At 42.8% G+C, this 27876-nt stretch overlaps 1 protein-coding gene and 1 long non-coding RNA gene across 5 annotated transcripts; one reads left to right on the top strand and one right to left on the bottom strand.

Moving 5' to 3' along the window:
* Positions 1 to 1005: 1005 nt before the first annotated feature.
* LOC147007226 (uncharacterized) lies at positions 1006 to 27876 on the bottom strand. Of its 4 annotated transcripts, XM_085867494.1 has the most exons (14): positions 27523 to 27876; positions 14934 to 15049; positions 10983 to 11074; positions 10437 to 10527; positions 10289 to 10341; positions 9977 to 10021; positions 7865 to 7990; positions 7625 to 7717; positions 7130 to 7225; positions 6333 to 6438; positions 5148 to 5267; positions 4811 to 4943; positions 4340 to 4406; positions 3960 to 4029 (listed from the first exon to the last, which is right to left on the bottom strand). In XM_085867494.1, exons 1-9 carry the CDS (start codon positions 27723 to 27725, stop codon positions 7214 to 7216), a joined length of 831 nt encoding a protein of 276 aa, XP_085723620.1. In that variant the 5' UTR covers positions 27726 to 27876; the 3' UTR covers positions 3960 to 4029; positions 4340 to 4406; positions 4811 to 4943; positions 5148 to 5267; positions 6333 to 6438; positions 7130 to 7213. The 4 variants fall into 4 exon arrangements, with proteins under 4 accessions (XP_085723623.1, XP_085723622.1, XP_085723620.1 ...); XM_085867495.1 differs by lacking the exons at positions 14934 to 15049; positions 27523 to 27876 and adding an exon at positions 12441 to 13822; XM_085867497.1 differs by lacking the exons at positions 9977 to 10021; positions 10289 to 10341; positions 10437 to 10527; ... (1 more) ...; positions 14934 to 15049; positions 27523 to 27876 and adding exons at positions 1006 to 1282; positions 5555 to 5666 and having other exon boundaries at positions 3948 to 4029; positions 4798 to 4943; positions 7865 to 7987.
* Positions 16515 to 19207, top strand: LOC147007227 (uncharacterized). The gene is made up of 2 exons (XR_015054340.1): positions 16515 to 18126; positions 18412 to 19207. It is a non-coding gene; the product is annotated as an uncharacterized LOC147007227 (long non-coding RNA).

Here is a 27876-nt window from a genome sequence, read left to right as displayed (position 1 = left end):
GAAGATGTTCAGAGCACTCCACTCAAGCAAGCATTCCAACAAAACGGTTGAAGAAACTTTTAAAAACAAAACATGAAATTTTCTACATGTATATATGTTTGCCAAAGTGACTTCTCGTGCAATGAAAGAAGATCACAAAAAAGGGGAATCGTGGTGTAAAATAAGATTACACATTTTCATTGAGCGAACCACCACACCACTCACCGCACGATATATCGCATGATGCTGAATTTTGTTTAAGTCGATCGATATATTCAGTGACAGTGCGAGTCTTGAAGAGCACTCACCAAATGGCTTAAGCACTCAAGGAAGGACTCCATGGGTGTGGTTGATAAGCAATGGCTGGCTTGGCAAGCGATTGCCGATCGGTTATACAAACACCATGCAACCGTTGATGACCGGAATGTCAAGCGATGTCCAAATTGGACATGTGAACACTTTTTAGCAGTTGGAACTACTCCTAACATCAACAAAGAAGTTTAAATTTTGAAATTCGGCTGAGATGAAGAGATTCTCGAGGTTATGGAATGTGTAGAAATTAAATAATGCCATGAATGCTGGCGTCCACAAGCATTGCAATGTCTCCAGTGATTCGTAGGTGTGATGATCAGGCAATCAATGAGAGAAGTTAGAAAAGTCGAAATAAAAAAATAAATAAATAAATAAATAAATAAACTTTTTCGTTGAGAAACCGTTGTGGCCTGTTTTAAGTCAAGGAATTGTTGCTGAGGCCAAACAAAAATAGTGGCTTCAGACCGAGCTCTGGCAAGCTAACAGAGGGCTGAACAAGATGGCATGCCGCCATCTTGGTAAGACTCATTTTGGTTTTTCCTGATCAGCACCCCCTAAATTATCTTCACAAGGAGTGTTTAAATGAACCCAAACACCCAGTTTTCATTCATACACCACCTTGGAGCGCCTTCAGTATGCATGCAAAGTTTGTGGCTGCTCAGTTTCATGATTTTGGAGTGATGGAGGAGACGGACAGACGGACACATACAGACATTGACATTTATGATAAGAGATTTTATTTTTTTACAGGGGTTGGCCTGACATCAAAAGTTCAATTGAAAACAAATGCAGAATATTGAATGTCCATCAACCAAGCAGAAAGGAAATTATTGTAACGAGCTTTCAGGGAAAAGTAAAACATGAACTCAAGCTTTGTCTTCATTCATGACCTTTGGTGGAAAGGTGTATGCTGGAGAATCTCCTGAACAGTCTTTGTTCCATTTTGTCTCTTGAAAGGGACTGAGAACAATCTCTCGAAGAAGACGGTTTCCTGCAGGATTAACAATGTCGAATGAGTGCAAGTCTATTACTGTTTCAATCAAAGAATGGAAATGAAAAATAATAACTTGATACATTTTCATTTCACAACCTCATTGCACACCACACCCATTGAAATCAAGTTTGACAAAACTTCACAATCAAAACACTTTCCCGATTGATCCATTTGGCTTTAATCGCCAAATATGGAAATGAGTTCATGCTGACTCACCAGTACACCTTGATACCAAGATGGCGTTTGAACCGCAATGATACTTGGACCCGAAGTTGGCCTTTCAATCAGCGAAGGATATCAGGAGCAAGTTTCTGCAATGTTCTGCCCACATTTTCCATGCTTTCCTCCTTTACCAACCATTTGATTCGCTGATAAACCATCAGGAAGGCTTCCAAATATAATTGTTACCTCTGCCACCAAAGGTAGGCGAGGTTATGTGTTCACCCCGATCTGTCTGTTTGGCTGTTTGTTTGCCTGTGAACAGGATATCCCAGAAGGTTGTGGACGAATTTGAATGAAGTGATTAGATTTTCGGTGAAGATCCGAATCCGAAAATTTTTGAATTCTCAGTGATTTCTCATCGTTGACTGATCGATCTAAACCGATATATCGCATGATATCTCAAAAATTTACGGACGGACTTGGACGAACTTTGGGGGATGAGTGGGGTCGGTGAAAGAAGAAGACTATTACATTTTGGAGGACTGTATCCAGATGAAGGATTCAAAATCGGTGGTATACAAAATGTAAACTATTTAACCTGACAGAGGGATGCACTCCACCGAGTGCCGTTCTAATTTTCATGACAATAAAAGTCCCCACATTACATCCCAAAGTCTATGTCATTTATTATTGTTGTGGTTGTCATCGGCCTTGGTCCTGAACCGAAGTTAAAGTCCCATTCTGGTTGACAGGGTTGAAGCCACACGACCGGTCCATTGATGACTGAGTCTCGTGAGCCGCTAAACAATGGACACGACCACCAACTGAGTTTTATGTCCCAAGAAAGGGTCTCTGTTCAACGTACCATGTTACCTTTGCAGTGGGAAAGCAAAGCCAATCAAGAGTCGTGCTTTGTGACAACCTCCCAATCTGATTGGTTAATGCCGAGCGACATCTGGCGTGTGGTACTTTGCAATTTGAAAAGCGTGACCCGCCTTTGCCGATTGTTCCTCTCACCGGCACACGACCATGAGGAACCATGGACACAACTAAACAACTAAAAGTGACCAGGTGAGGACATTTGTTTTGAAGTTGTGTATTTAAAAAGCACAGAAATCAACAATAATCTCACCTTACCCCTGCACAACCCGAAACAGACCAAGCGAACAAACGGAAAGTCCTCAAATATCTAACGTTGTCCCTCAGACATTCAACAGTTATGGACACACAGGGTGTTCCAAAATGACCCAGACAACTTTGGTTGTTCATTTATTTCGACCCACAAATGACATGATACCCTTTGGTTTATACGAAACAGAAACCATCTTCAAACGCTGTTTGGATCCCCAAAAAGAACAGTGGACCGATTTGTGAAAAAGAACATTGACCGAAGATCACACCAGAATAGTGGGAGGACAAATGAAGTGGGTTGGGAGACGCATCCAACTATTACCTCCGTCACGCATATCAATCCAAGCACGGTGCATGATGCTGATGCTCACATATACAAGGAAAAACCTGGAGTTCTGGTAAGGAATGTTTCACCCGACTTGGGTGTTTACTCAACAATATATTTGTGTATTCATGGGCCCATGTGAACTTGTCTGGTGTCTAATACCACATTCACACAGGTTTGGTTCTGATTAAAAGGCTGCAATATAATCCATCAATTAATGTCCACTTCTTAAAAATAAAACGAATTAAAGTGCAGATTAAATACAATGGTCCAGGATCGGAATTTTGTCCTCCCGTGAGGGTACCGGCAGCGCCACACCCCATTATCCAGTGAATCCATGACTTCCCAGGACCGACCCAGACGTCTATTGACCTCTGACTCACAGCCAGCAGGGACATGAATATCACTGCCAAGAATATCTGAGACGGACGGACGGACTGAGACTTAATTCCTTTGGTACCAGGTATCTTCGGAGAATTCTTGGCTATCGCTGGCCGGACTTTGTGTCCAACGAGCGGTTACTGAGAGAGACTCAAACGAGATTTGTTACCCGCATCGTCCGTGAGCATCAGCTGCGGCTGTATGGACATGTGGCTCGTTTTGCTGACACTGATCCTGCTCACCAGATTCTCTCAGCGAGGGAGTCTCAGGAGTGGAGGAGGCCAATGGGCCGACCACGTGCCTCGTGGTTGCAGCAGGTTGATCGGAATCTCAAGGAGATGGGGATTGGTCAGGCATCTGCCTGGGGGATGGCCAGATGGAGGCCCCTGGAGTACTGGCAGAAAGTGGACGCAGCAACGCGCTGCTCTGGCGCATGCTCCCATACCTGACCTGACCTGCCCTGTCCAGGATGATAAAATCAGGATGGTTTCTGGCTTTAGCTCCAGAGCACTGATTGGCTGGTTTCCCTCCAATCGGCAAAGCTATGAGTTGGAATCGGTGTGTTCGAGTCAGAGCCAAGCGACCGATAATAAACAATTCAAAATATTACGATTGTTGCTTCAAATAAATGTGGAAGTTGTTTAAGCTTAATTTGTTTTTCACCTCTGACTCTCACCTCTTGTCCAAGCAAGTTAACGCATTCTCATACTTCGACTGCAAAACCAGCATCTTGATTTCTCTCCATCTACAAGCAGCATACAGTTTATCACAAAAGGTTAAAATATATTCAATTAAAATACATTAACTAAATGGCACAAATGTCCAATAAAATTCCAGATGGGAAAGTTTATCTTCCGTAATTGGTCGTGTCATTGATTACACAAGAAAAACTCCGACAACCATCCACAATGTTATGAAACATTGTACAATGTATCGTTTTTGTCCCAATCTCTCATTGATGAAGAATCAATTTTTAAAAGTTAAAAAAAATCCTCAGATCCAGATCTTCACCAAAATCACATCAATTCGTGTGTTCATGTTGTGTCCCAAAGCACCTCTGCTCTCCAGTCTCGCAGGTTCATGCAACATGTCTTTGTCTCCCTGTTGATGTCCTCGGCCATTCTGTGAAAAACCAGGATAACGTCGAATCACAGAATCAAGGTTGTGGAACTCCATAAACAATTTGGCATTTCTCTTTGGAGCACTGGAACCATTGACTATCTATGAACATTTTTGGCACGACAAAAGTTTCCACCAAGTTTCCTCAGACCTCAGCACTCAACATCGCCTTCGGAGTGAGTGGAGTGGAGTGGAGAGCTGTGGGTGATGAGCAGTTCTCCTCACATCTGGTTACTGGTGATGAATAACTACACATTCCCAGTTGCACGATACAAATACAAAATGGACATCTCCATTTTCCATAGCTCATCTCCAACGATAAACAACAGAATTGAAAAAAAGTCAACAACTTGACATGACAGACAATTAACTTGTTCCACCTCTCCCCTCTTACCACATCCACGTACCAATAATTCCTCAAGGAAGAGTTGTTTTCCCTTTTCAGTTTGGAACAAGTGTCATATGATGGGTCTTCATCAGAAACTATTCCTGTATTTTGTCCATTTAGTGTTGAAATCATAGGCTGCGCCACACAGGAACCTGCAACATATCAACAGGGTTAATGAAACATCCTAAATGTAACTGAATAATAAATAATTCAAGATGTACCCACTGCAGTTGCACTGCAGATAAACAAACACTGGTCCATGAATTAAATGAAGTAAGGATGTCAATTTCACCAGATGGTGTCTGATGACAAATGCTCTCCAGGGAGTGGTGAAAATACATCACTGGAATAATCACCTCCACCTGTGCGCTCCTTTTTGAAGGTAGACCAATCCAAATAACGAGTGAATCTGACTTGTTGATGTTCACTATTCACTCCTTCCTCAAGGGGTTGTGTTTCTACCTGCTGGAAAAGCACTTCAAGATAGAGGAAGAGCACTCATGAGCAGAGTTGAACATAAAATAAATAAATGAATAAGCACGTCACACGTAATCGTCATCCAATGTTCCAGCATCCACCTGGACATCATCGACGGAAACCATCTCACAGCTTCTTGCACTCCACCTCACCCCTTGACCCCAACATCAAGCCGACTTACACACGAGTTGCTACAAGTGGAAAGCCGACTTACACGCAATATATCACCGAGTAAACATCGAAGGAGATGAGAAACTCCCCTTGGTGGTGAACATTCATAACCTACTTGACAGAACCTTAACCACTTGAGAAGTGTTGTTGCCTGCTGCAGGGTGCTGATGCAGAAGTGACGCTTGAATGACAGCGTTGGTAGCACAATGTATGACCTTGGAAAGGAACTACAAATGATAGAACAATTTCTCCTCTGTGGACTTTTGCCTGAACCACGCAACCTGATCACACCAACAACAGCTCAATCAAAGGCAAATGTATAATGATGGAAGACAAACAATTGAAGATATAAAAAACACACAAATATCTCCTTTGTGATGCCATTATAGACTGGAAAGAGCAATCAGAGATTGTAGACCATACCAGAAGTATAATGTGGTGTTTGTGTACTGGTGTGTTATTTAATTAATTGGAGACAGATTGAGAACTGGCACTTTATAACTGCTGGTTTCTCAACGATAAAGCGCTCAATTGTTTTTCAGTTTCCTCATTCATATCATCAAATATCTGATCATCACACCTTCGAATCGCTGTCTTCACCACTTTTGTAAATGCCGTGGTTTGAAAGTTTGGATCTTGGATCGATGTTATGCATAAAATGATATTATCCATGATCTACTCTCACGGACTAATTGGAGTGGATAATCGAAACGTGATTTTCATGATGAATGAAATGATATGATTTTAGGTTTGAGGATTGGATCACGTGGACTAAATAACTGTCTAAATTTGGAGTGAAATCTCAAAATGTAACAACAGAAGTGATGTTTGCGGTTTTTGTGGGTTTGTTCCATCATCGATCACTTTGCTGTCGCTTGCCAATCCAGCTGTACCTTTTCAACCATCCCTTTTGTTGGAGTGCTTGCTTGAGTGCTTGAGCCACTTGGAGAATGCTCCACAAGCTTCATTCTCTCCATGGCGATACCGTGGCTCGGTTCTCTGTCGGAACATCCCCAGGGTTCAGAAGGCACAACAAATCAGAGAATTCGAGTGAGTCAAGCAATAGGACAAGTGAACTGCGAGTAAGAGAGAATTGAAAAATGTTTTTCGTGGTAACAAAGCAATGAATCTCCACACCACGGCAGGATGGTCCGAGAGGTACACACACTCTCTTGAAGCTGTTTGGCCTGGGTTCAAATTCCGACTTGGCGATAAACTGTCATCCCAACGTTTCACAGGCAGGGTGATTCATAAATGTGTGTGCCGTCTCTCGGATGGACGTCAAACTAGTTCACTCTCCCCTACACCTCTTCGCTCTCTCACACCCCTCATAATAAACCCATCAGTGAAGCGACGGGTTGTATTTGCTCGTCTTCCAATAAAATGTTAATTTGTTTCACATCGAATCTTTATTTCCATTTGCATGTTCCCATCGAAAGGTGGTGGAGTTCAGGGGTGCTTTAAAGAGATTGGGAATCACGAACAAAGTTATCCAAAGAGACAAGATTAATTTTGAAAAGGGAAGAATAAGGGCACAGGTATCATTTGGAGTGACTCAGAGTCAATCTTCCCACCTCCCCGCACACCCGCTCCTCACCCCCACCCCTGCACTTTAATGTGGGGCAGGGAGATGATAAGTCAAGTCGTATGCCAAGCATTATAGAAAAATAAAAAATTAATGAATACTTACACTGATGAATGTTTTGTCCTGCGATGGTGGTGAACCTTGGAACAGGTGCATGACTTGTGCATGCCCTGTTCCTCCGTGAAATACTTATGAGAATGGCTGCAAACAAGAAAAACAAACACGACCAATAAACTTTCATCCTGAGGCTTTGCACCAAAGAGTGTGTCATCCTTTGGAGGGGCATTAAGCAGGGTGTTCCATTTGCTTGAAGTTGCTGGTAGATGTGAGAGATTCCTGTTTCCCTTCTTAAAAGAGATGTCCATTGTGTACCAGTCCCATGGCAAAATAAAACTTTCATAACATTTTAGTTTCCCAGAAAAGTAATTTTAAATGGTTGACAAAACATAAAATGCAACTTTTAAACAATATTGGTTGTGATAGCATTCTTCAACTCAAGTATGACGCTTTATCAGGAACATAAATATCAATGTGATGATTGAAAATATGATTGTTGTTCAGAAATATTCGTGAAAGAAATGACAAGAAAGTTCTTTGTACCTTCGTCTCGCTCCTGACCAAGCGAGCCCGAGCATCCTCATAGTTCTGCTGCAACACCTGCATTTTTACTTCAATAAGATGTTTGTTTTCCAGCTGCAAACAGCACGCAGTTTATTACAAATTATAAAAATATATTGAGTGAAACCTCAATGATACACACATTAAACCTCAATCACACATCCTCCCAAATTACATGATTCTCCTCCCTAAAGGAAAAAGGATGATGATCACATCTTTTACCTCTTTCTGCAGGTCCTGCACCATCTTCTCAGCATTACGCATTTGAGCGGTTCGCATTTCTACGACCACCTGAAGGCTGTTCAGTTCATTTTCTAGATATTTCATGTGAGATGAAGGGGAATTTGTCTGTAAAAGAGGATGAAGTCGGTGGAAAACAAAATAAGTTGAGGCAGTGATCAAGATTGGACCAATTATAAGCATTATGTCCTCGTTAAATGGGTATCACAGCGACCTTCGTTCATACACCTCTCAATTCCTGAAATTGGTGTATTTCTATCCTTGAATGAAAAAACTCTTATTTGATATTGGTGTATTTAGCTCATCGACAACGGAGTGAAGATGAGCTGTTAAGGCAATCATGATGTCCTTCAGGCAGTCAGGTGAAGGGTCCATAAACAATTCTTCATTCATCCCCCCCCCTCCCTCCACCAGATACTCTGAGGTGGCTCAACAGATCATTTTGAAACTCGGCATGATGGTTAATGACACCGATAAGGAAAAATAACACAGTCCTGATTTTCCATCAAGGAGGTGAGATAATTAATTAACTCAAAATATAGTCGATGTTTGAATGTCCATCGCATGACTATCACGTGACCCAGATTCCTTCATCTCACGGATTGTGAATGAAAAATATGACCACTGGACCTGTTACTAATCTGGTCCCTGGCCTAATGTTGCAACCAAAATCTGGTAGCATTCTGAATGGTGCATCTGGAGAAGAAGATTTTTGAAGAAATTTACGAAGTCGGACATTTTGTGACCAGAATGTGACATGTGACCAGAACAAGCTTTGCAATTCCCATTGCCAGTTACGAGAGGAACGTTGCTGCCAAATTGAAGCCGGATCGGACTTGCGGATTGGCTGGAGAAGTCAAAAAAGGAGGTCGGACAAACGGAGCATGATTATAACACCTTATATGGAACGTAAATTCCAGATAAGGCAAAAAACGAAATTGGGAAGATACCCCTGGGCGTTCACGCCCCCCCTCCCTCCCCCTCCGTGAACACCCTCAGACTCAGATTTTTTTTTGATGTCATCAACAAGCTTTCGTTCATCATGGGTGATGAAAGTTCCGGTCAAGTTTCTTTGGAATTGTGTGTAGTTTCTAATAAAAAAGCAAATAACTATTTTGGGGGGTAACCCCCCCCACCCCCATCAGCCCCCTTTTTTAAAATGTTGTGGACAAACTTTGGTACACCTCGGGTGATGAAGTTTGTGGTGAAGTTTCACCGAAATTGTGTTTGCAGTTACAGAGAAGACATTGCAAGTGTTCACTTCCAGACGGACGGATGGACGACGTGCCATCCCAAAAGCTCCCCAGGACTACGTTCCAGGTGAGATAATAATCAACAAACTAGAACGACACTCTTCCACCGAAATGCCTCCACCCACATTATTACATCATTATAATACTTGTACCAAGTTTGACTTTGATCCCTTCAGCTGTTCAGAAGTTATTGTGGAAATAAAAACTTATCACTGACGGACGGACAACCTGAAAACATGAAAATAAACCGAAAACACTTTGGGATAAATCCGAAACGACTTCGTCTGGCATCAAAAAGGATTTTTCATCATTCAATTTAACCTAATAATGAAATTTGATCTTAATCAAAATTTAATTTCATCTGTTGATTAAATTTTAACCTCAATGTCAGGAATACCCTCTTGCTTTGAAGAACATTCAATAAAGGAGGAGGGGGGGGATGACATTCTTTTTCGTCCATTTTAGACCGCATAGATCCAACAGACCGCAACAACGTCGTCATAGTAGTAGTAGTAGTAGTAGTAGTAGTAGTAGTAGTAGTAGTAGTAGTAGTAGTAGTAGTAGTAGTAGTAGTAGTAGTAGTAGTAGTAGTAGTCATAGTTTTGTTCATAGTAATGGTTTCATTCAATGAAACAAACATTCAAATGAAGGGAACTCAGAAATGGCTGTAAGTTAGTACATTGTAATCTACACTGATGGAGAGTGAGGAGAACAGAAAGCAAGAGAAGGATCAGAGAAAAGGTGAATTAGCACATCACAAGGTGGAAACAGAGATGAGGTAATCATGAGAAAAGGGGGAAACCAGGTGAATGGGATGAAAGAAAGAAAGAAAGAAGGAAACCTCATCAGGGGAGCCAGGCTGGAGAAGGTTCTTGAAAGTAGAAAACTAAAATACATGAACTGTCTGAGATCAAAAGGCAGGTACAGGTGTTCTCATGTAAAATTAACATAAAAACAGGTCACCAGGTCCATTTTGCATCCAATATCAATCGTAATCACAAACAAAATCAGCAGAATGGTGTTAAAAAGATTCCTTTTTTAGTAACTTTGTCGAGGCTCATAAAAAGAGCTAAAATATACATCCATAAAAAACGAGCACACTCTTGTTTGCTGAGAGTGTTTTTATCTTCTTTGATGTGAGTGAAACTCGTACCTGAAAAGGAAGCTTTCGCAACTCTGCATCGTGTTGCAGCTCAGCCCTCAGTTCTAAAGAGATAAAGTAATTACAAGACAAGTTGATGATGAAACTTTCTGTGACAGAAATCAAAGAAATAAAATAAATAATTCTCAAAACAAATTACCTTCTCGTGCACACCTTCTCCATGCTTCCATTGAGGACTTCAGTGAATCGATTTCCCCTTGGAGTTTGACATTTTGTAAAATGTATTCTTCCTGCAGGAGGTCAACATGTCACAAATGTAACAAGATTCAAACAGAAACAAAAGGTGCAGAGATCAAGGTCAAGCCTGTATTTCTGAGCCCAAGGCAGCTTTGGGTCAATATGTTCTCAGGAACTCAAACAGAGCACGGATGGTTCCCTTGAACCTCAGTGTTCAACATCACCACGAGAGAGTAGTGGAGTCCAGTAAAGAGTTGTGTGTTCTCTTCAAACTGACACAGAGGAGGTTTTTATCACGTGTTCTTCCTGGTGTTGAAGACTCCACATTGCCGGTTTAGACAACACGACACAACACAAAACGGACATCTCCATCTTCCACAGGTCATCTCCAATTATGAATAACAGAATTGATAAAACAGACATTACATTAAATTAACCTCCTCCACCTCCACCCTCCTCCAACCACCATGTATGAACAAGGCCTCAAGGAAGAGTTGTTTTCCCTCACCAGTTTGGAACAGCTTTTACATGATGTCCCCTCCTCACAAACTTGTTCTTTATTTGGGACCATCTTTGTGACATCGTTCGGCACAGAGGAACCTGCAATGTACAAACAGGGATCATCAAATATCCTTAAAGTTATAGAGTAACAATTCAAGATGTAACCACTGTTAGTCACCATCAATAAGTTAGTAATTTCAACATCAATTTCTGGAACCAATGTTTGCTTTACCAGATGGTGTTTATAAAAATATCAAAACAAATGGTTTCCTTTGTCAGAAATGAAGCCTCTGATGGGGCTGGCAGGATGGGTGAGAAGTACGTACACTCACCTGTTGGCCATCTCACCTGGGTTTGAATCTTGACCCAGATATAAACAGTCATCTTGGTGTATTGCAGACAGGGCGAGGCTTCACTGTGTGTCGTCCCTCGGATGGATGTTAAGCTGGGTGTCCTATCTGCTAGTATTAGTTTGTGGTTACTAAAGAGCCCACAGCATCTGTTGTAACGTTTTCACCGACATCCGAAACAAGTTATTAATTAATATTCTGACATCATGGGGAAGACAAAGGCAAACCACCTGGTGTCATCATTTCTATGGAGATTTTTTGCAGATCTGACTTGTATATCTGACTTTTCACAAATGAAAATCATTTTGAAAACACCTTCCATTCCAGTTTCATGTATATCTGACTCATCGTCTCTGAGATATCACGAACTTCGTTTTTTTATTGTTTTCGACCAGGGTTCATTCAAAGTCGATCTTCTCCGACAGTTTTCATAGGATCCGGCTGGGAATGTTTGACAATATGACTGAATGTTCTGCCCACAGTCGGTCGTGGCCCGATTCTTGATTTTCGAAAAAATAATTTTTTTATGATTTTTTCAAAGATTTTTTATGATTTTTTTATGATTTATGAAATATTTCAAAGTCCCGTTGTTAGGCAACCAAAGGGGCGTCAGCAACCAGAACCGACGCGCCACAACGAGGTCATAAACTGGTCCCACCACCCAAATTTAATCAAGATCGAACAACTGCAAGGGGGTCAAAACCCCGACAAACACACACACGGACAGACCGACACCACGACCAACAAATAAGGGGAAAATTATTATAATAGAATCAAATTTTTTTTAATCGAAAAAACTTCTTTTTTCGAAAAAAAATTTTTCGACTCGATCGACGATTCAACATGGAGAAGGAGAACGGAACTCGGGAGAGAACACACCTCCACCTGGCTGAACAGTTCACCTGATGTATCCACCGACAGGGTGGATCTGGATCCCAACCGAAACCCGAACCGAACCAATCCTTCCTCGTCACACACACAACCATCCACCACGTTTCCTCATAACTCGTCCACAACGATTTGAGAGATCGAGATCACACACGAACAGGGATGAAAACACAAGGTCGAGTGGACGCAGGTAACAACAGGTGTACAAGTTCGAGTTCAAAACTTACCTTCACCTGGGAACCTTGAACTCCACGGAACACCTTCAGTGGTCTTCCCACCATCGCAGGACTGCGGGCTTCGTCCGTCGTGTTCCTCCTGAACCTGAGGACTCCATTCGACCTCAGAGGAAACATTGTCCCGAGAACCGGAGGACGATGTACAGGAGAACATGGACCTGAAAAACCCCCCAAACCGGGACATCACGGTCCCATTGGTCCTTCGGTTCCTCCTCCTCTCCTCACGATCGCGTCTCGACCGAAACAAAGGCATTGTGGGTATTTTTCCCTCAGGGACACACGGAGACACTCACAGCGCGTCTGCTCGGGTCCGGCGGTCAGGAAAAATGGGGTTAACGGTTTTAGCTTTATGACGTCATAAATAACTGTAAGGAAGCAGAAGCAACAAAAATAAACGAATTTTCATTTGAATTTCGACCAATCAGAGGTCGTGATTCCCTGCACGTGATCAGATACAGACAAGATGGCCACGCCCACACGGACGGGGGGAAACAGGAAAATGAGGAGAATTCTCCAGGTTTTTGATAATCTGACGAATGTGATTTCGTACAATGAAAATCCGTTGGTCGGGATTTGTTAATTTGTCAATAAGTTGGTGGAACTTGGCTGAGTTGAGGAGAAAGTGACCGAACAACGGTAGAACTTGTTTCAGTAATCTCGGTGTTTTACTTTGTGTCTCCCAGATCTACAGGGTCTTCATTTCGTGTCTCCCAGTCCTTCAGGGTCTTCATTTCGTGTTTCCCAGATCTACAGGGTCTTCATTTTGTGTCTCCCAGTCCTACAGGGTCTTCATTTCGTGTCTCCCAGTCCTTCAGGGTCTTCATTTCGTGTCTCCCAGTCCTACAGGGTCTTCATTTCGTGTCTCCCAGTCCTATAGGGTCTTTATTTCATGTCTCCCAGACCTTCAGGGTCTTCATTTCGTGTCTCCCAGTCCTATAGGGTCTTCATTTCGTGTCTCCCAGTCCTATAGGGTCTTTATTTCATGTCTCCCAGATCTACAGGGTCTTCATTTCGTGTCTCCCAGACCCAAACAAACCCCACGTGTTCTGGAAGGTTCGATCCGTTTGTTGAGCCTGTGATCAGAACGTCAGGATCAAAGTTCAGTTCCAAAGGATAAAATTCACGAATTATTGTGAAGGAAATCGATTCCTCGGGTGTGTTCCGTAAGCGAGCAGCTTGATAACCGCTTACCAAGCGGCTTGATTCATACAAAGCACTCAAACAACCACTCCAACGGAACGGAGTGATCGTCACCGCTTAACAACATGGCGATCTCGGTGTTGACAGTTTGGGACTCGAACTGTCTCTGGTGTCTATAAATGGTCTCTGGGCCTTCATTTTGAGTTTTATTCGAACATCTTGTGACAAGAACTTCCCCATACGGATTGGGAGGGTTGGTATCGGGGGGGAGGGAGGGAGAGAGAGGGAGAGAGAGGGAGAGAGAGGGAGAGAGAGGGAGAGAGAGGGAGAGAGAGGGAGAGAGAGAGAGCGAGAGAGAGAGAGAGAGAGAGAGAGAGAGAGAGAGAGGGAGAGAGAACGAGAGAGAACGAGAGAGAACGAGAGAGAACGAGAGAGAACGAGAGAGAACGAGAGAGAACGAGAGAGAACGAGAGAGAACGAGAGAGAACGAGAGAGAACGAGTTGTGTATGAATAACTGAATAATGAAAGAAAGATAAAGGAATGGGGAGTCAGGAGGAGGAACCCCGGCCAAGCTTACACATGATACTTCCACTGTACATTTTGGGAAGGGGTTTTACATGTTTGTAGATTGTGAAGAATTCGGACGAAATGTTGAAATAACAATGAAATGGACGTTTCAATATCGCCAAGTGATCGTATTATCGGAGGAATAATTACAACCACTGATCAAAAAATAACTGGATCACTGATATGATGAAAAAACCTGGTCGCCGGCCGCCATCTTGGTACTCCCCATCACCCACAAGGCGGGACACGTGATCCCGACGTGTCGTGAATCGAATCAACAACAAACAGGTTTTGTGTGGAGGGGATTTCACAGGTAATGGGATGTTCAACTTTATGTTAACAGTTAATTGTAACCCGAGGTAAGGTGTCGGCCGTGTAACTTCACTTCGGTGGATCACGGAGCTTCATTTGAGTTATAATATCTGAAGATAATCTTTCTGTCACTCATTCGTTCATTGGGTATTTCGTTGGTAAACGGAAATTGTTGTGTTAAGGGAGAATGTAAATTTATTCTGAAATAGAAATTGTGTGTGTGTGTATATATATATATATATGTGTATATGTATCTATATGTGTGTATATATATATATATATGTGTATATGTATCTATATGTGTGTATATATATATATATATATATATATATATATATATATATATATATATATACATATGTATAACAGCTGTGTATGTTTGTGTTTGTATGTATGTGTGTGTGTGTGTGTGTGTGTGTGTGTGTGTGTGTGTGTGTGTGTGTGTGTGTGTGTGTGTTTCACACCTGTACTGGTGGTACCCTGCTTCAGGCCATACCACATCGAACTCCCACCACCTTCCTTAAATTTCCAATGCTCCCGAAGTGAGCGGGTGTTTCTCGTGCTGTGCAGGTAAGTGCACCTGGAAGCAGAAAAATAAAAATAAAATCCAATCCACAGTTGCTTGGGATAGTGTGTGAAGACGTAAAAAGACATCAAGTGATATTGTTGTGGGCCGGGTCTTGGCTGCGAGTACGGCCACGAGATGGAGCAGCAGAGTGGACTCCAATGAACAATCGGAATTCAGATCGTTACCCTTGGATAACTCCGAAGGTACGGTTCCCTTGCAGGACCGTGAATCGTCAATAATTCAGCCACGTGGGACAGGGTTATTTGCCAATCTTCAAAATACCGACAAACCCACGTGGCGAGCTTCCGAGGAATCCACACCCTCGACGGAGCTCGAGTGGAACGAGCCGTGAGCGTGCTCGAACCGTGCGTAACCCGAGGGGATGGTTACCAAGGTCCTTTGGTCCAAATGTACAACTGCAGCAGCAACGGCCTTTTTAATCACCCAACATGCACCGTGCAAAACCAATGAAGGAAAGGACAAAGACGAACTGAAACATTCAACAATAGGGGTATTTATTTACAAGAGGTGGGGAAGGAACACATTCAGGGCAGAGTGAAACTGACTCCAAAGGATGCAAATAATATACAGCGAAAGCACTTAACCAGTTTCAACTTAAAGACGGGCCCATGGGACACACGCACGCACACCAAAATAAATGGACCTCAATGGTCTTTATTCGGCTCTCCAGTCACGGAGGATAGTTCGGCTGGGAGTCAGGACGGCTGGCTACCTGGCCGCGAGCGCGTGGCTGGACGTCCACACCTTCCCAGAGCACCAGCCGGCAAAGAACGGACCAGGGCAGCCAGGCGCAGACCAGCAACGAGATGAGACCAGACCAGCATCGAGCAGACCAGAGAACCAGACCACGCACTCGAGCAGCGATCAGAGGTCCACACCGCGCGCGAGAGCTGCGATCAGAAGCAGCGACAGGAGACCAGCAGCTGCGGACGACGCGCCGTCCCGTCTATCTCTTCTCGCTGGTCCAGACCACCACACTTTCTTCGCAGGAGGGAGTGGCCTCTTCTCTCTGGATACTCGCCTCCTCATTGGTCGGACTCATCGCGCGATTCCCTGGCCGTCCTCAATTGGACAGGCCCACGGTAGGCGGGGCAACTCCCACTCTTCTGGGTGGAGTCCCGAGCAGAGGCGTTTGTGGCTCCGCCCACCTCCTCATCTCTGGCCACGTGCGCAATGGCGCCGGGTCGAGGAAGCGAGGTAAAGGCGTGTATTTATCGTCGATGTAAAAATAAAAGAAAACCCTGACTAAAAAAGTAATTTGCAGCACACATATAATTCCCATGAGAGACAGGCAGGGAGCCCTAACGATAAACACACACTTATCAAAATCACTCAGCGAAGGGACTGCTGTCTGTCTGTGTGCACAAGGCTTCCATATTCGTAACACCACCCCCTCCCTTTTTGCAGACTCGTCCCGAGTCGTCAAATTTTCATGTGACCACATGTGTAAGTTTTCACCGAGTCCATTTTACCTTCGGATCCATGAGTGTGACATTTTTTCATACATTTCCCATGTCTGAGAACCCAGATGGAACAACAGGGGAGCACCCTATTCTCCATCCACCCTTGTAGCGGGGTGGGGCGATCTCGGGTCGGCTGTCGGGCCGGCCGCCGTCAATTGGAAGAGCTCACGGTCGGCGGAGGGAACCTCACGCTGCACGTGGGCGATGCACCTTGTTTCATCAAAAAGCAAAGCCAGGAAAATTTATTTTGGTGACTGGAGATGAAGTCTCTTCTCTTCCAGTTTGCCAGCCAGAAACTACAATGTCCACCGATCATCAAATTATTCCAATAATGGTCCTTGAGTTGAGAAGTGAACACTCGATGGAGAACATTCACAAAACTCATGGTGGTGATGGGACGTGTCTCCCGTTTTGGACTTTATCGAAAAGATGAAGAAAGTATAACATGAACTCTGCCCACAGACCCGGTAAGAGAGTTATTTGAGGATTTTATGTTTACCTGTTTGCTCCGAGGGAGAGAGAGAGTGATTATGATGACATTTTGTCGATTTCTTCTCCACAATTAAAAAAAACCCGCACATGTAGAACTGATGACGTACTTGTTGAAGGATTGTTCCAGCATTCATTCCAAGGGCCTTTTTGACACGAGGGATGTGCAGAACACCTTTGTGAAATTTCTACGTGACGTAATTGCCTCAGGAATGATCATTCAGCACGTGCATCTCATGCACCCTCAAGTTTTTGGAGGTGAGATGACACATTCTGAGCAAATTTGAAAGTATTTCCAACACGCCAGCGTGTGGATCATCCAAAAAACACACTCATTACATTCTTTAACAATTCATTCCAATGCCACATCTGTCAGAAAACGAGAAGAATCACATCATTAACACCTTCAAAACAGAGTGTTCCATGATTCATTTTACATGGCTCTTCAACATGAGAAGAGGAAATGTTTATGACGTCTGGTCAGGAGATGTTATCAAACCATTAAATGAAGAAGAGATGTGTAAAGAAATTGATGTCCCTGGACAATGGCTCCCGCTCAGCACTGATGCATTCACTTGACCCATCGGTCCAATCGGTTTCAAACTACCCAGAGTACAGTACACACTGTAAACACACTCACTGGATCTCAATGCAGCGATTGCTGCCAGAAGTGGATGTACCCGGTATTGAAATTGTTACTTCCACGTTGGATCCTCAGGGGAAAGCATTCGCCAAAACGTGGCGTGGCGTGATTAGGTCACAATGAAATGGACATAATTAATCAGAACTTATCTCTGTCAAAAGTTTGCACCTCATCTGTGTCCCATAACTTCACATAAATAAATCACATCAACAATAATCACGTGTTCAGTTTGTTGTTTTTTTATGACTGAGAGGATATTATTGGGTTTTCAAACAAGATTTCACTTCAGCGAGTTGTGCAACCACAAACCTCCGTCGATCTCACTGTTATTCCTGATTTTTCTCTTTCCTAACCTCTGTCTAATCTCTTCAGACACACGTGAGATCAAGGTGATGAGGGTGAAGGAGGGGTGTGCGTAAGGTGAACTGGACAGCGAAGATGGGTTTGAGGAGCGAGACGTTCTGTCATGTGAGGTGAGTTTTCCACTTCGTTCATCATCTCACAGATGAGAGGAATCATTGAATGATGAAACATCCCGAATCATCTGCTTTCTGTGATTTCAGATTGTTTACATCACACATTTGGTTGTTAATTCATTGGGAATCAGAATTCATATTTTTTGGATGATTAGTGGATGTTTTTATTTTATCTTTCCTTTATTCTTCTCGTTTCACCTTTTCACTGTTGTCTTCCTTTCCAACAAATTTTTACCTGTCGTCCTCATTCTTTTTCTTTTACGGCCAAATTTATTCCCACAGATATCCTGGGTTGGCCGGGGGTAATCTTTGGCCCAAGTCTTTCACGAACAGACTGGCGAGTCCCGACGTTGACGCTCCTTCAAAGCAGGGAATTGCATTCGCCATTTTGCAAGTCTCTTGAACATGAGGAGTCATCGCAAAGACTTTAAAAATGGTTTGTGCTGCTTCCTTGCTTGACATTCAGCATTGAAAAGGACAAGAGCACAGACAATCCCCATCGGTTGGCATGAAATTCCTCCTCAGGAAAAACCACCTTGAGTGATGAAGGCGTTGCCATCGTTATGACGTTGCCAGAGTACCCTGGGAAGTGAGGACACCTCGTCCAAGCTCAGTTGCTGTGTTTCTCTCATCTCACAGCCCTGCATTGTTTCTCGTGTATTTGTTTGAGTGTAACAGCTCCTTCGATACTGTTGATAACAAGTGTGTTGTCTCGTGTCACCGGGTGGAAACCAGTACCCATAGACATCGTACACAAGGGGGAATTAACCCGTTCGTTCAAATGGGGTCTTTGCTGGTGATGTGAAATTTGCCTTAAATTCCTTGGGGATACGATGAGTGTGGACGTACAGTGTTGCTGGTGAACGTCTCTCGACAGTGTTAACTGCTGTTTAATTCAAGTTATCAAGCATGTCATTGAACACAATAATATTTCATTTACGAATTAAGTATTTGCTTAATTAATGATTTACTTGTTATTTAATCGTTGTTACTTGAATACTTGTTATCCCCTATTTTGTTCATGAATAATTAATTGTTGAATACAAGTTTGTTAAATTCTTCATTGATGAAGAAACAACACTTTTTCGTCCTCTGTGTCATGTTCGTGGATACAAGGTATTTCTTGTATTTTGTTGTCTATCATTGTGATTCTACATTATCATTGTCATGCTTGTCAAAGGACATTATCATGTTTGTCAAGCAATTAGTCAAAGGAGGAGATAGACATGAAATCCCAGTTGATTGTGGAAGATCTCAACAATCACATACAGTTAAGGCCAAAATTATTCATACCCTCTGAAAAATCTGAGAGTTTTGTATTTATCTCGTACCGACAAGCTGGAGTGGTGGAACTTTGACTTCACCCAAGGACATTTAGTTGGCATGTACAAATCCACATCTATTTTGGCTCAACATGATTAGCATAACAATGGAAATGTTAAGATTTCTGTTTTTATGCCTGTCCAAAATTATTCATACCCTCACCAAGTCTCAGAATTGAGGCCAATGTTTGTGATAATGCATATGCTTTTGATATTCCTAAGATTCTTTATAATGTTCTGCAATTCTTGCAAGTTGTGTGCATACAATCTGAATGCAATACAAATGTGGTCGATTGAATGTTCAGTGAGGAATGTTATGGAACAACACTCTCCTTTGAGACTATAAATTAAGGGGAGCTGATGCAATCATTCTCAGGTCATTGTCAGCAGGGCGAAGAAGAAAAAAGTCAGTGAGGACCTTCGGTTGTGCATTGTGAATGCTCACAAGGAGGGGAAAGGCAACAATGCTATTTCGAAGCAGTTCCGAGTGCCATTTGCCACCATACAAAGCATAATTAGGAAGTACAAGGAGTTCCACACTATAAATTACATTGAAGGATGTGATCGGAAGCCAAAGGTGTCGCCTCGTCTCGCAAGAAAAGTGTGGCGAGACGCCAACAACAATCCACGGATCAGTATTAAGGCTCTCCTGAACAACCTTGGCGAGTTTGGGACCAAGATATCAAGGCAGACACTCCAGCGGACGTTGCACAAGGGGGTTCTCCATGGACGCCGACCAAGAAAGACTTCACTCCTCCATCTCAGGCACAGAAAGGCTCGTCTCACCTTTGCAAAAGCTCACCTGGACAAAAATCCAAGCTTTTGGTCCTCAGTTCTGCGGTAGGATGAGACGAAAATGGAGATTTTCGGGCACAAAGATGTTGCTTTCATTTGGCGAAAGAAAGGTGAAGCTCACAACCCTAAGAACACAGTCCCGACCGTCAAGCATGGAGGCGGGACCATAATGCTTTGGGGATGTTTCTCAGCCAGTGGGCCCAGCAATCTCGTCAAAGTGGATGGCATCATGAAAAAGTAACAGCACATCAAGATCCTTGAGGAAAACATCAAACAGTCCGTAGAGAAACTTCTCCTCGGGAGCATTGGACGTATCAGCAGGACAATGATCCAAAACACACCGGCAAGTCAGTCAAGAAATGGTTCCAGGATAACGATGTAGATGTTCTAGAGTGGCCAAGCCAAAGTCTGGACCTAAACCCAATCGAGAATCTGTGGAGGGAGCTCAAGACCAGAGTGATGGCAAGAAAGCCTTCCAACCTCAAAGACCTGGAGACCTTTGCGAAGGAGGAGTGGGCCAAAATCCCTGTAGAGACAGGCAAAAACCTTGTGAGCAAGTATAAAAACCGTTTGGAGGCTGTAATCACAAACAGAGGCTTTCCCATTGATTACTGAATGTGGCTTTGAACTGATCCAAGCAAGGGTATGAGTAATTCTGGACATGACTTTTTTGGAAATCTATCAATAAAATACCCCCAAAACAATGTATTTCTTGAAATGTCTCTGGCAGTGATTCTTTCATCTGTTTGTCATTCTTATGAAACTTAAGCCAGAAAAAACTCATTCCTCAAATAACACGATTCAAAATACTCCAAATTTGGTAAGGGTATGAATCATTGTGGGATAAACTGCATCATACATCATATCATGGTCCATTTACCCAACAAGTTCTCCCTCTGCATTTCTCCTTCACTTACTCATCTACAGAGCACAATGGTTTAACAATGTGTGGAACTTCTCTGATTCCAGACTGAATGTTTGATTAACTTGTCCATATTTTATCGTACACTTAGAAGGTTCAACTATTTTACTGATAAATGTGAATAACTTGGCTTTTTCATTCACATAACTTGCAATGGTAATATACACAGACAAGATACACAATATACCATTGGGATAATTTACATTTCCACAAGGACATTCAGATGAAGCAACCACTTTAATGTAACTTCACGATTCCACTTTGTTCACAATGAGTTTTGGACCCATCTCCTTGTTGAACCACATGTATGAGCTCTTTGAACAGCTGATTCTCCACCACCTTTTAACATCTGCTGAGCAACATCCTATTGATGAACAGACTGGCTTTTGTCATGAAAGATCATTTCCACAAGATGACAAATTATCTTCACTTCAATGAACTCGTACAAACCATGCATGAAAACCGACGATTCTTTGTGGAACTTTTTGTGAAGTGCAGTTGATGGTGGTGACTGAAGAACAGTTTACTCAAAAACAGTGTCCTGGCTCCAACCCTTCACAACGTATACACAAACAGCCAACCTGTGTACCTGGACACAATGAGTTTTATTCATGCAGATGATCTGTGCACCACAGTCCACCATGTTGAGTTTGTATTACCAAGGGCACCACCTGGACTGACGTTCTACTCTTAATAAACCCACCTGAGTGCCAACCTTGCCCACATCCAGGTATGCACATTCCTTTTGAGGACTCATGAAACAAAACATCAACTATTAATCTCATGAAATGGCACTTGGCTTAATCACCACCCCAATCAGAGTGTATCTTGAGTTCATTCTTGACCACTCATTGATATACAAGAAGCACATCGACAAAGTGAAAGCAACTGGGTAATAGCACAAACTGTGTCATTCAAAGTGGGATGCTGAACCATCAACATTACAGATCACTGCTCTTGTCTGTCATTCAACCACAGAATAAACATGTCCGGTCTGGGAGCGATCAGGTCAATCGAGCGCTGAACAAACTCAATCCTGTACTGAATGTTACATCCATCCCACATCGCATCGCCTGGTATCACTCCATCCAAGACGAGGAGAGAGATTACCAGCAGAACAGAATGCCCCAAGTCAAGCACAGATAAAAGACATTCACTATCCAATCAGTTGGCATTGCGGTGCAGATGAGAAGTCGAGAAAGTTTCCTCACCACCACACAACCACTCAATTTGGACGCTGCTTCCACACGGATCCAAATGATGCACGAAATCATGTTGGTTGATGATACCGCCAGATTGATGCCACAGCCCAAATAATGCATGTAAGCAGGGCCAACCGAGTCCTGGCAAGAATGGTGATGTCATAACTGCCTGCATACTGTCGTGGAACACTGCAAGGTATCCCCAAATAAAAATGGGGATACAGCAGACCTGACATTTACGACTGCCAAAGCGATCCCCAGACCATGTCACACCAGTTATGCTGCTGGTTGCTCAAACAAAAGTGTACCTTGAGTGAAATGACAGGTCTCAACGAATGAGCCAAGGCACGTGTTTAAGCATGGAAGCATGTGGTGTGAGGACATGTCGAGAAGAAGAACCATCAGCGGAACAATTAAAGCTTTTGATGCGATAACCAGACACTCATGCAAAATAATCTTATAACAAACACGGAAAACAACAAACTTGGGTCTCAAACTCTCTCCCTGGCAGATAAGTTTGCTTTACACTCAACAACACATTCAGAATCATCACAGCCTCTGCCGAACTCACCGACACAGACAAACTTCACACACAAACAAAAATGCTTCCCCTCCAACACCACCTTGATGTCAGAAGGACACATTTCATTGATGCCACCCAGACACCAGAACACCTACGTCACCACTTGTTCAATTACCCACCTCCTCCCAAACACAAAAAGACGCACCTGCAATTTATGAAATCAACACACTCGAGTTTTTCCTTTTTATGTTTTACACATAAACTCTCAATTTACAGTTTTTCCTTCTGTGTCCATCATGTTCATCCCGTGTGTCCTTTCCTGCCCCCCATTCCTCCTCACACCCATTGTTTGTTCAAGTCTCCCTCCATCTTGTCTTTCAACTATGCTGTTGGTGTTTCGCCCTCTGCTGTTCAGTTTGGCCTGTTATGTCCTGATATGTTCAGTGCACTAGTTCTTCCATGAGCCTTGACTGTATATGTTTTTAAAAACTCGATCTTACTCATAATCCCCTCTGTCCCCACTGTCACCTTGAACAGACAATTCTTCAACATCTATTCTCTTCAAGGTCTCTGGCGGGGTCCAGTCATTGTAAGAAGCTTCATTGAGGGACGCAGGCTTCCAGTTTGGAATTAAATGCACGAGCTGATTGATGATGATGACGATGATATGTTTTTTCCATCCTCTGTTTTTATCTGTATTGTCAAATGTGAAATAAACGTTGAAAATAAATTTGATTGCAAAATATTTTTTGGTTTTGTTGTGTTTAATTGCAATTGTTCAAGAACATGAAAATTCAAGTCAAATAGCCTGGAAGAGTACGGTACTAACACATGATAGATGGTTGAGGTGCAGTGAACTGGTATGAGTGAAGAGTGTTGGGTTGGGATGGTGAGATGAACCATCTGTTGGTGAAGGAAGAGGGACGGAGGGAGGATAACTCTGCCCGGTTTTTCAGTTTCCTCGGAGTACTCTGTATTAATTTCCTTCGACTCGGTTTTCCAGACCTGATTGGCAGTCCTTGCAGTGCAGTCCAGATGGGATGAAACTGCAACAGCAAACAGATATTTCTTAGTTCTTAAAAAGTTTGTAACGGGAGGTACAACACCATGTTAGACCTCATTTCAAGATTTTCCTGAAATTCATTTTTATGCCTCCGCCGACGAAGTCGTAGATGAATTGAATTTTCATCCGTCCGTCCGTCCATTGTTCCATTCGCCGTCAATGGTTTTCATAATCGTGAAAACTTAAGAATGGTTGAACGGATTAAAGTCAAACTTGGTGCAAGTATGCATAATGATGTCATGATAAACTGATAAGATGATGGGGCAAGGGTTCAAAGGTCAGATGTCCCAAAAGGTAAACATTATTTTACTGCACAAACTTATCAATCAGTGATGGGAATGTGACCAAACTTGGTACAAGTGTTTATATATTATGATGCAAAGATGAAATGATTAGATTTTAGCATCAAGATGTCAAAGGTCAGAGGTCATGTCGGGTAAAAATGTAAAACTTGAGAACAACTGAAGGATTTAAATCAAACTTGGTGCAAGTATGTGTGATGATGTAGTAATACAAGGAAATGAAACACAGGTGGAGACCATTCAGCTCATCACGCCTGCACCACATCAACACCACACAAGATTCAAACTTGAGGGGGAGCACTCGGTAGAGTGCAAAACCTCCGCCTCCAATTCTGTGAGGTCATTCAAGTGAACCTGATATCCTATTCATTCAATATGACGTCAACAGTGCTCACAGAGTTATAGTTTGCAACTTTCCCTTTTACTTTTAACTTTTACCTTCTCAATTCATTCGTCAAAACCCGATTCCTTGGGACAGAAATTGATTTTATATGGGTATATCCACCTGAAGTTCCAAAATCAGCCGCAATTATAATTTTGGCATGTTTTTTGTTGGAAATCACTTAAACATGGAGAAATGCAAAAAAAAAAAAATCGAAATTTTGTTGAAAAAAAAGTTGCAAAATTTTTTTTTCTCTAACAATTTTTTTTGGGGTGGGGGGGGGGGGTTGTAAATGACAAAACATGTAGAAATGCAAAAAAAAATATTAAAATATTTTTTTAAAATGGCCGCCATAGCGGCCATATTGGACTTTGGACCAAGTCCAAAATCTCATGGCATGATCCTTGGACCATACCTAATCCCCGCACCATGTTTCGTCGAAATCCGTCGAGGAGTTTTTCCGTCATACTGTTCACAAACAAACAAAAAGAAAGGGGTGAAAACAGTAACCTCCGATCTTCGATGGCGGATGTGTTTCGTCGAAATCCGTCGAGGAGTTTTTCCGTCATACTGTTCACAAACAAACAAACAGAAAGGGGGTGAAAACAGTAACCTCCGATCTTCGATGGCGGATGTTAATAAGAAAATGCAAAGTTTTTAAAAATTGTTTTTAAATAAAGTGTTTTTGTGATTTATTGAAGTTTTTGTGTTTTTTCCCTCAGGGGAGGGGGCATGGGCTTGGTTAAAAAACAAAAACACACCATCAACCAGACAACACCCCTTAATGAGACCCCCACCAACAGCACTCCGTACACATGCACACAATCACCCATCAGTGCTCAAAATTCCGAAAAGTCCTGTCAACATCCCTCTACCCCTCTAGCTCCATAACTTTCAGCGACTTATGTAATTCTAATTTAAAACTTATCCACTGTCGTGGTGACCAGAACTGCACACAAGATTCTACATGTGGCCCTCACCAAATTCCAGTACAAAGGTAACAACACCTCTTTTGATTTGTAAATGATCCCCCTCCAACTACAACCTAAAACCCTATCTACTTTACCTGTAGCTGCCTGGCATTGTGCTGCCTGCTCACCTCCCAGATCTATTACCACCCCCAGATCCTTCTCCTGTGTGACATGCTCCAAAATGACCTCTTGCATCCTGTAATCTCTGTTTTCATTGCTCTTCCCATCCCAACACCTTACCCCATCCCCCAACACCCCAAGTCAAATTCCATCTTCCAATCTTTTGCCAAATCTGTGCAAGTATCAATACTTCGTGAATCTGATCACCACCCCTCTGCTATCCACCGTACCTCCAAGCTTTGGATCATCTGCAAATTTGGAAAGCTTACTCTTCACCCCATTATCCAAATCGTTGATGTGAAGAACGAATAGTAATGGTCCAAGTACTGATCACTGAGATACCCCTCTACTGACATCCTCCCACTCTATACTTCCGATCATGAAGTCAGTTTGTAATCCAAATCGCTAACTGACCAGACACTCCACAAGCCCTCACTCTGCTGAGCAACCCCCGATGTGGTACCTTATCAAATGCCTTCTTCAAGTCGAGATATACTATGTCCATTGCCTTTCCATCATCCACCCGATCAGAAACTGCTTCATAGAACTCGAAAAGATTTAATTAATGTCTCACACACCTCCCCCACAACTGAAGTCAAACTAACAGGTCTATAGTTCCCCAATTCTTCTCTGGATACTTTCTTTAATAATGGTGTAACATTTGCTGCTCTCCAATCCTCCAGTACCGATCCTGTGCAATATGGATGGGCAGATCGGGCGGCGTGTCAAACCAAGCTCGGTCTGCAATAACAAATGGAAATGGTTCAAATTACTAATCCGTCACTAATATCAGAAAGTATTAGTCAGTATTTGGCATTTGTCTCCACCACATTTCCACACCGCCCTCAAGGTCCGCCAACAACCCCCTTCTGGTAAAACTACGAAACTAAAAAACTTTTCCCGCCTTTGGAATAAACTTCCTCACTCTATTCTTTCCCATTCTTCCCTCCAGACTTTCAAAACAGCTGTTCACCACCACCTCTTATCTTCCCCATCCAAATCCTCGATCTTTTCTACCCCCGATAATCCACCCAAGCCCACTTCCTTCATTTCTCCTGCTTTCCTTCCTGAAAGTCCCTGAAATGTCCATCTTCTCTTCGCCATGTTCCCCGTCCCATCCCCATCCCTCTCCCTTCCACAGTTCACCTAATGTGTCTGTTCCCCACTGTTTTGTCCCTTCCACTCCCGCCCCTCTTGTCTCATGCCTCCTTGCTGTGAGTTGTGTGTTAGCTCTCATTCGAGCCTTGACCAAGGTATACAAAAAAAAAAAAAAAGTCAGTATCGCTCACATTAGTTCCACCTGTTGCTCGGTGAGACCCACCTGTTGCTCGGTGAGACCCACCTGTGCATTAAAACTGTGGCTGAATTGATCAGGGATTTAATCGATCACGTGGTACTATTTGTGGTGTTGAAAACTGACATTTATTTTTACCCAATTTGGCGACAGACAACGGACGTAACTTTATGTCAGAAGCGAAACAATCTGAAATGCTCATGACAAAGTGTTGGAAATGGGATTAAAGGAATAAACGTTAAATTGAAAAAAATAATCAATACAACATCTTTCAGTAACATCACAATGGTATTTCACACAAACAAGAAAATAATATTCAATGGATGACGTTCAAAATGATGTGATTTACCCAGAATGCTCGGTGCACATGTTCAGAAACCCCGAGAAATGATGGTGTTCGGGGAACCATAAAGTACATTATGTGTGAGAGATAAGGATTGTTACTTGGAATAGCTCACCAAGCTCCTGGTACAAGGTGGAAAGATTTGTAAAAGTACCTGAGAGAAAGGGCTGTGCCTCTGAAAAACAAGACTTGAAGAACATTCTCATCTTGCCGAGTGGGCACCTGTTGGTACTGCAAATTCCCGACCATGTGGACCGGTGCGAAGCTTGAGTGGACAGACGTGTGATACACAAACCCCTGACAGGTCACTCCCAGTGACAGGACTTTGAACCTTGTGGAAGTGCCTCCTGTGAACATGGCATGCTTGGTGATTTATTTTATGAACCACAGCAGGCTCGGAGAGAACGCATTAACATCCAATGACTTTGGGAACCAGCCAGTCCCTGGAGTGAGACAAAGGTCATTATCAGCCCGTCCCAGCTGATAATGACCTTTGTTCTTCCCTTCC

Source organism: Eptatretus burgeri, unplaced genomic scaffold, assembly GCF_056783735.1.
Source record: "Eptatretus burgeri isolate ZD-2024b unplaced genomic scaffold, Ebu_testis_v1 Ebu_testis_scaffold_397, whole genome shotgun sequence".
NCBI lineage: Eukaryota > Metazoa > Chordata > Myxini > Myxiniformes > Myxinidae > Eptatretus > Eptatretus burgeri.
Note: the sequence above shows the minus strand (reverse complement) of the source record. Positions and strands in the feature narration are given on the sequence as shown.

Coding starts and splice junctions, on each gene's coding strand:
- LOC147007226 (XM_085867494.1), bottom strand. CDS start 27,725: ATGTTCACAGGAGGCACTTCCACAAGGTTCAAAGTCCTGTCACTGGGA. Junction 11,075..14,933: donor GCAGGGTACCACCAGTACAG/GTGTGAAACACA, acceptor TGTACATTGCAG/GTTCCTCTGTGCCGAACGAT. Junction 7,991..9,976: donor AGCCTGGCTCCCCTGATGAG/GTTTCCTTCTTT, acceptor CCTCTTTTACAG/ACAAATTCCCCTTCATCTCA.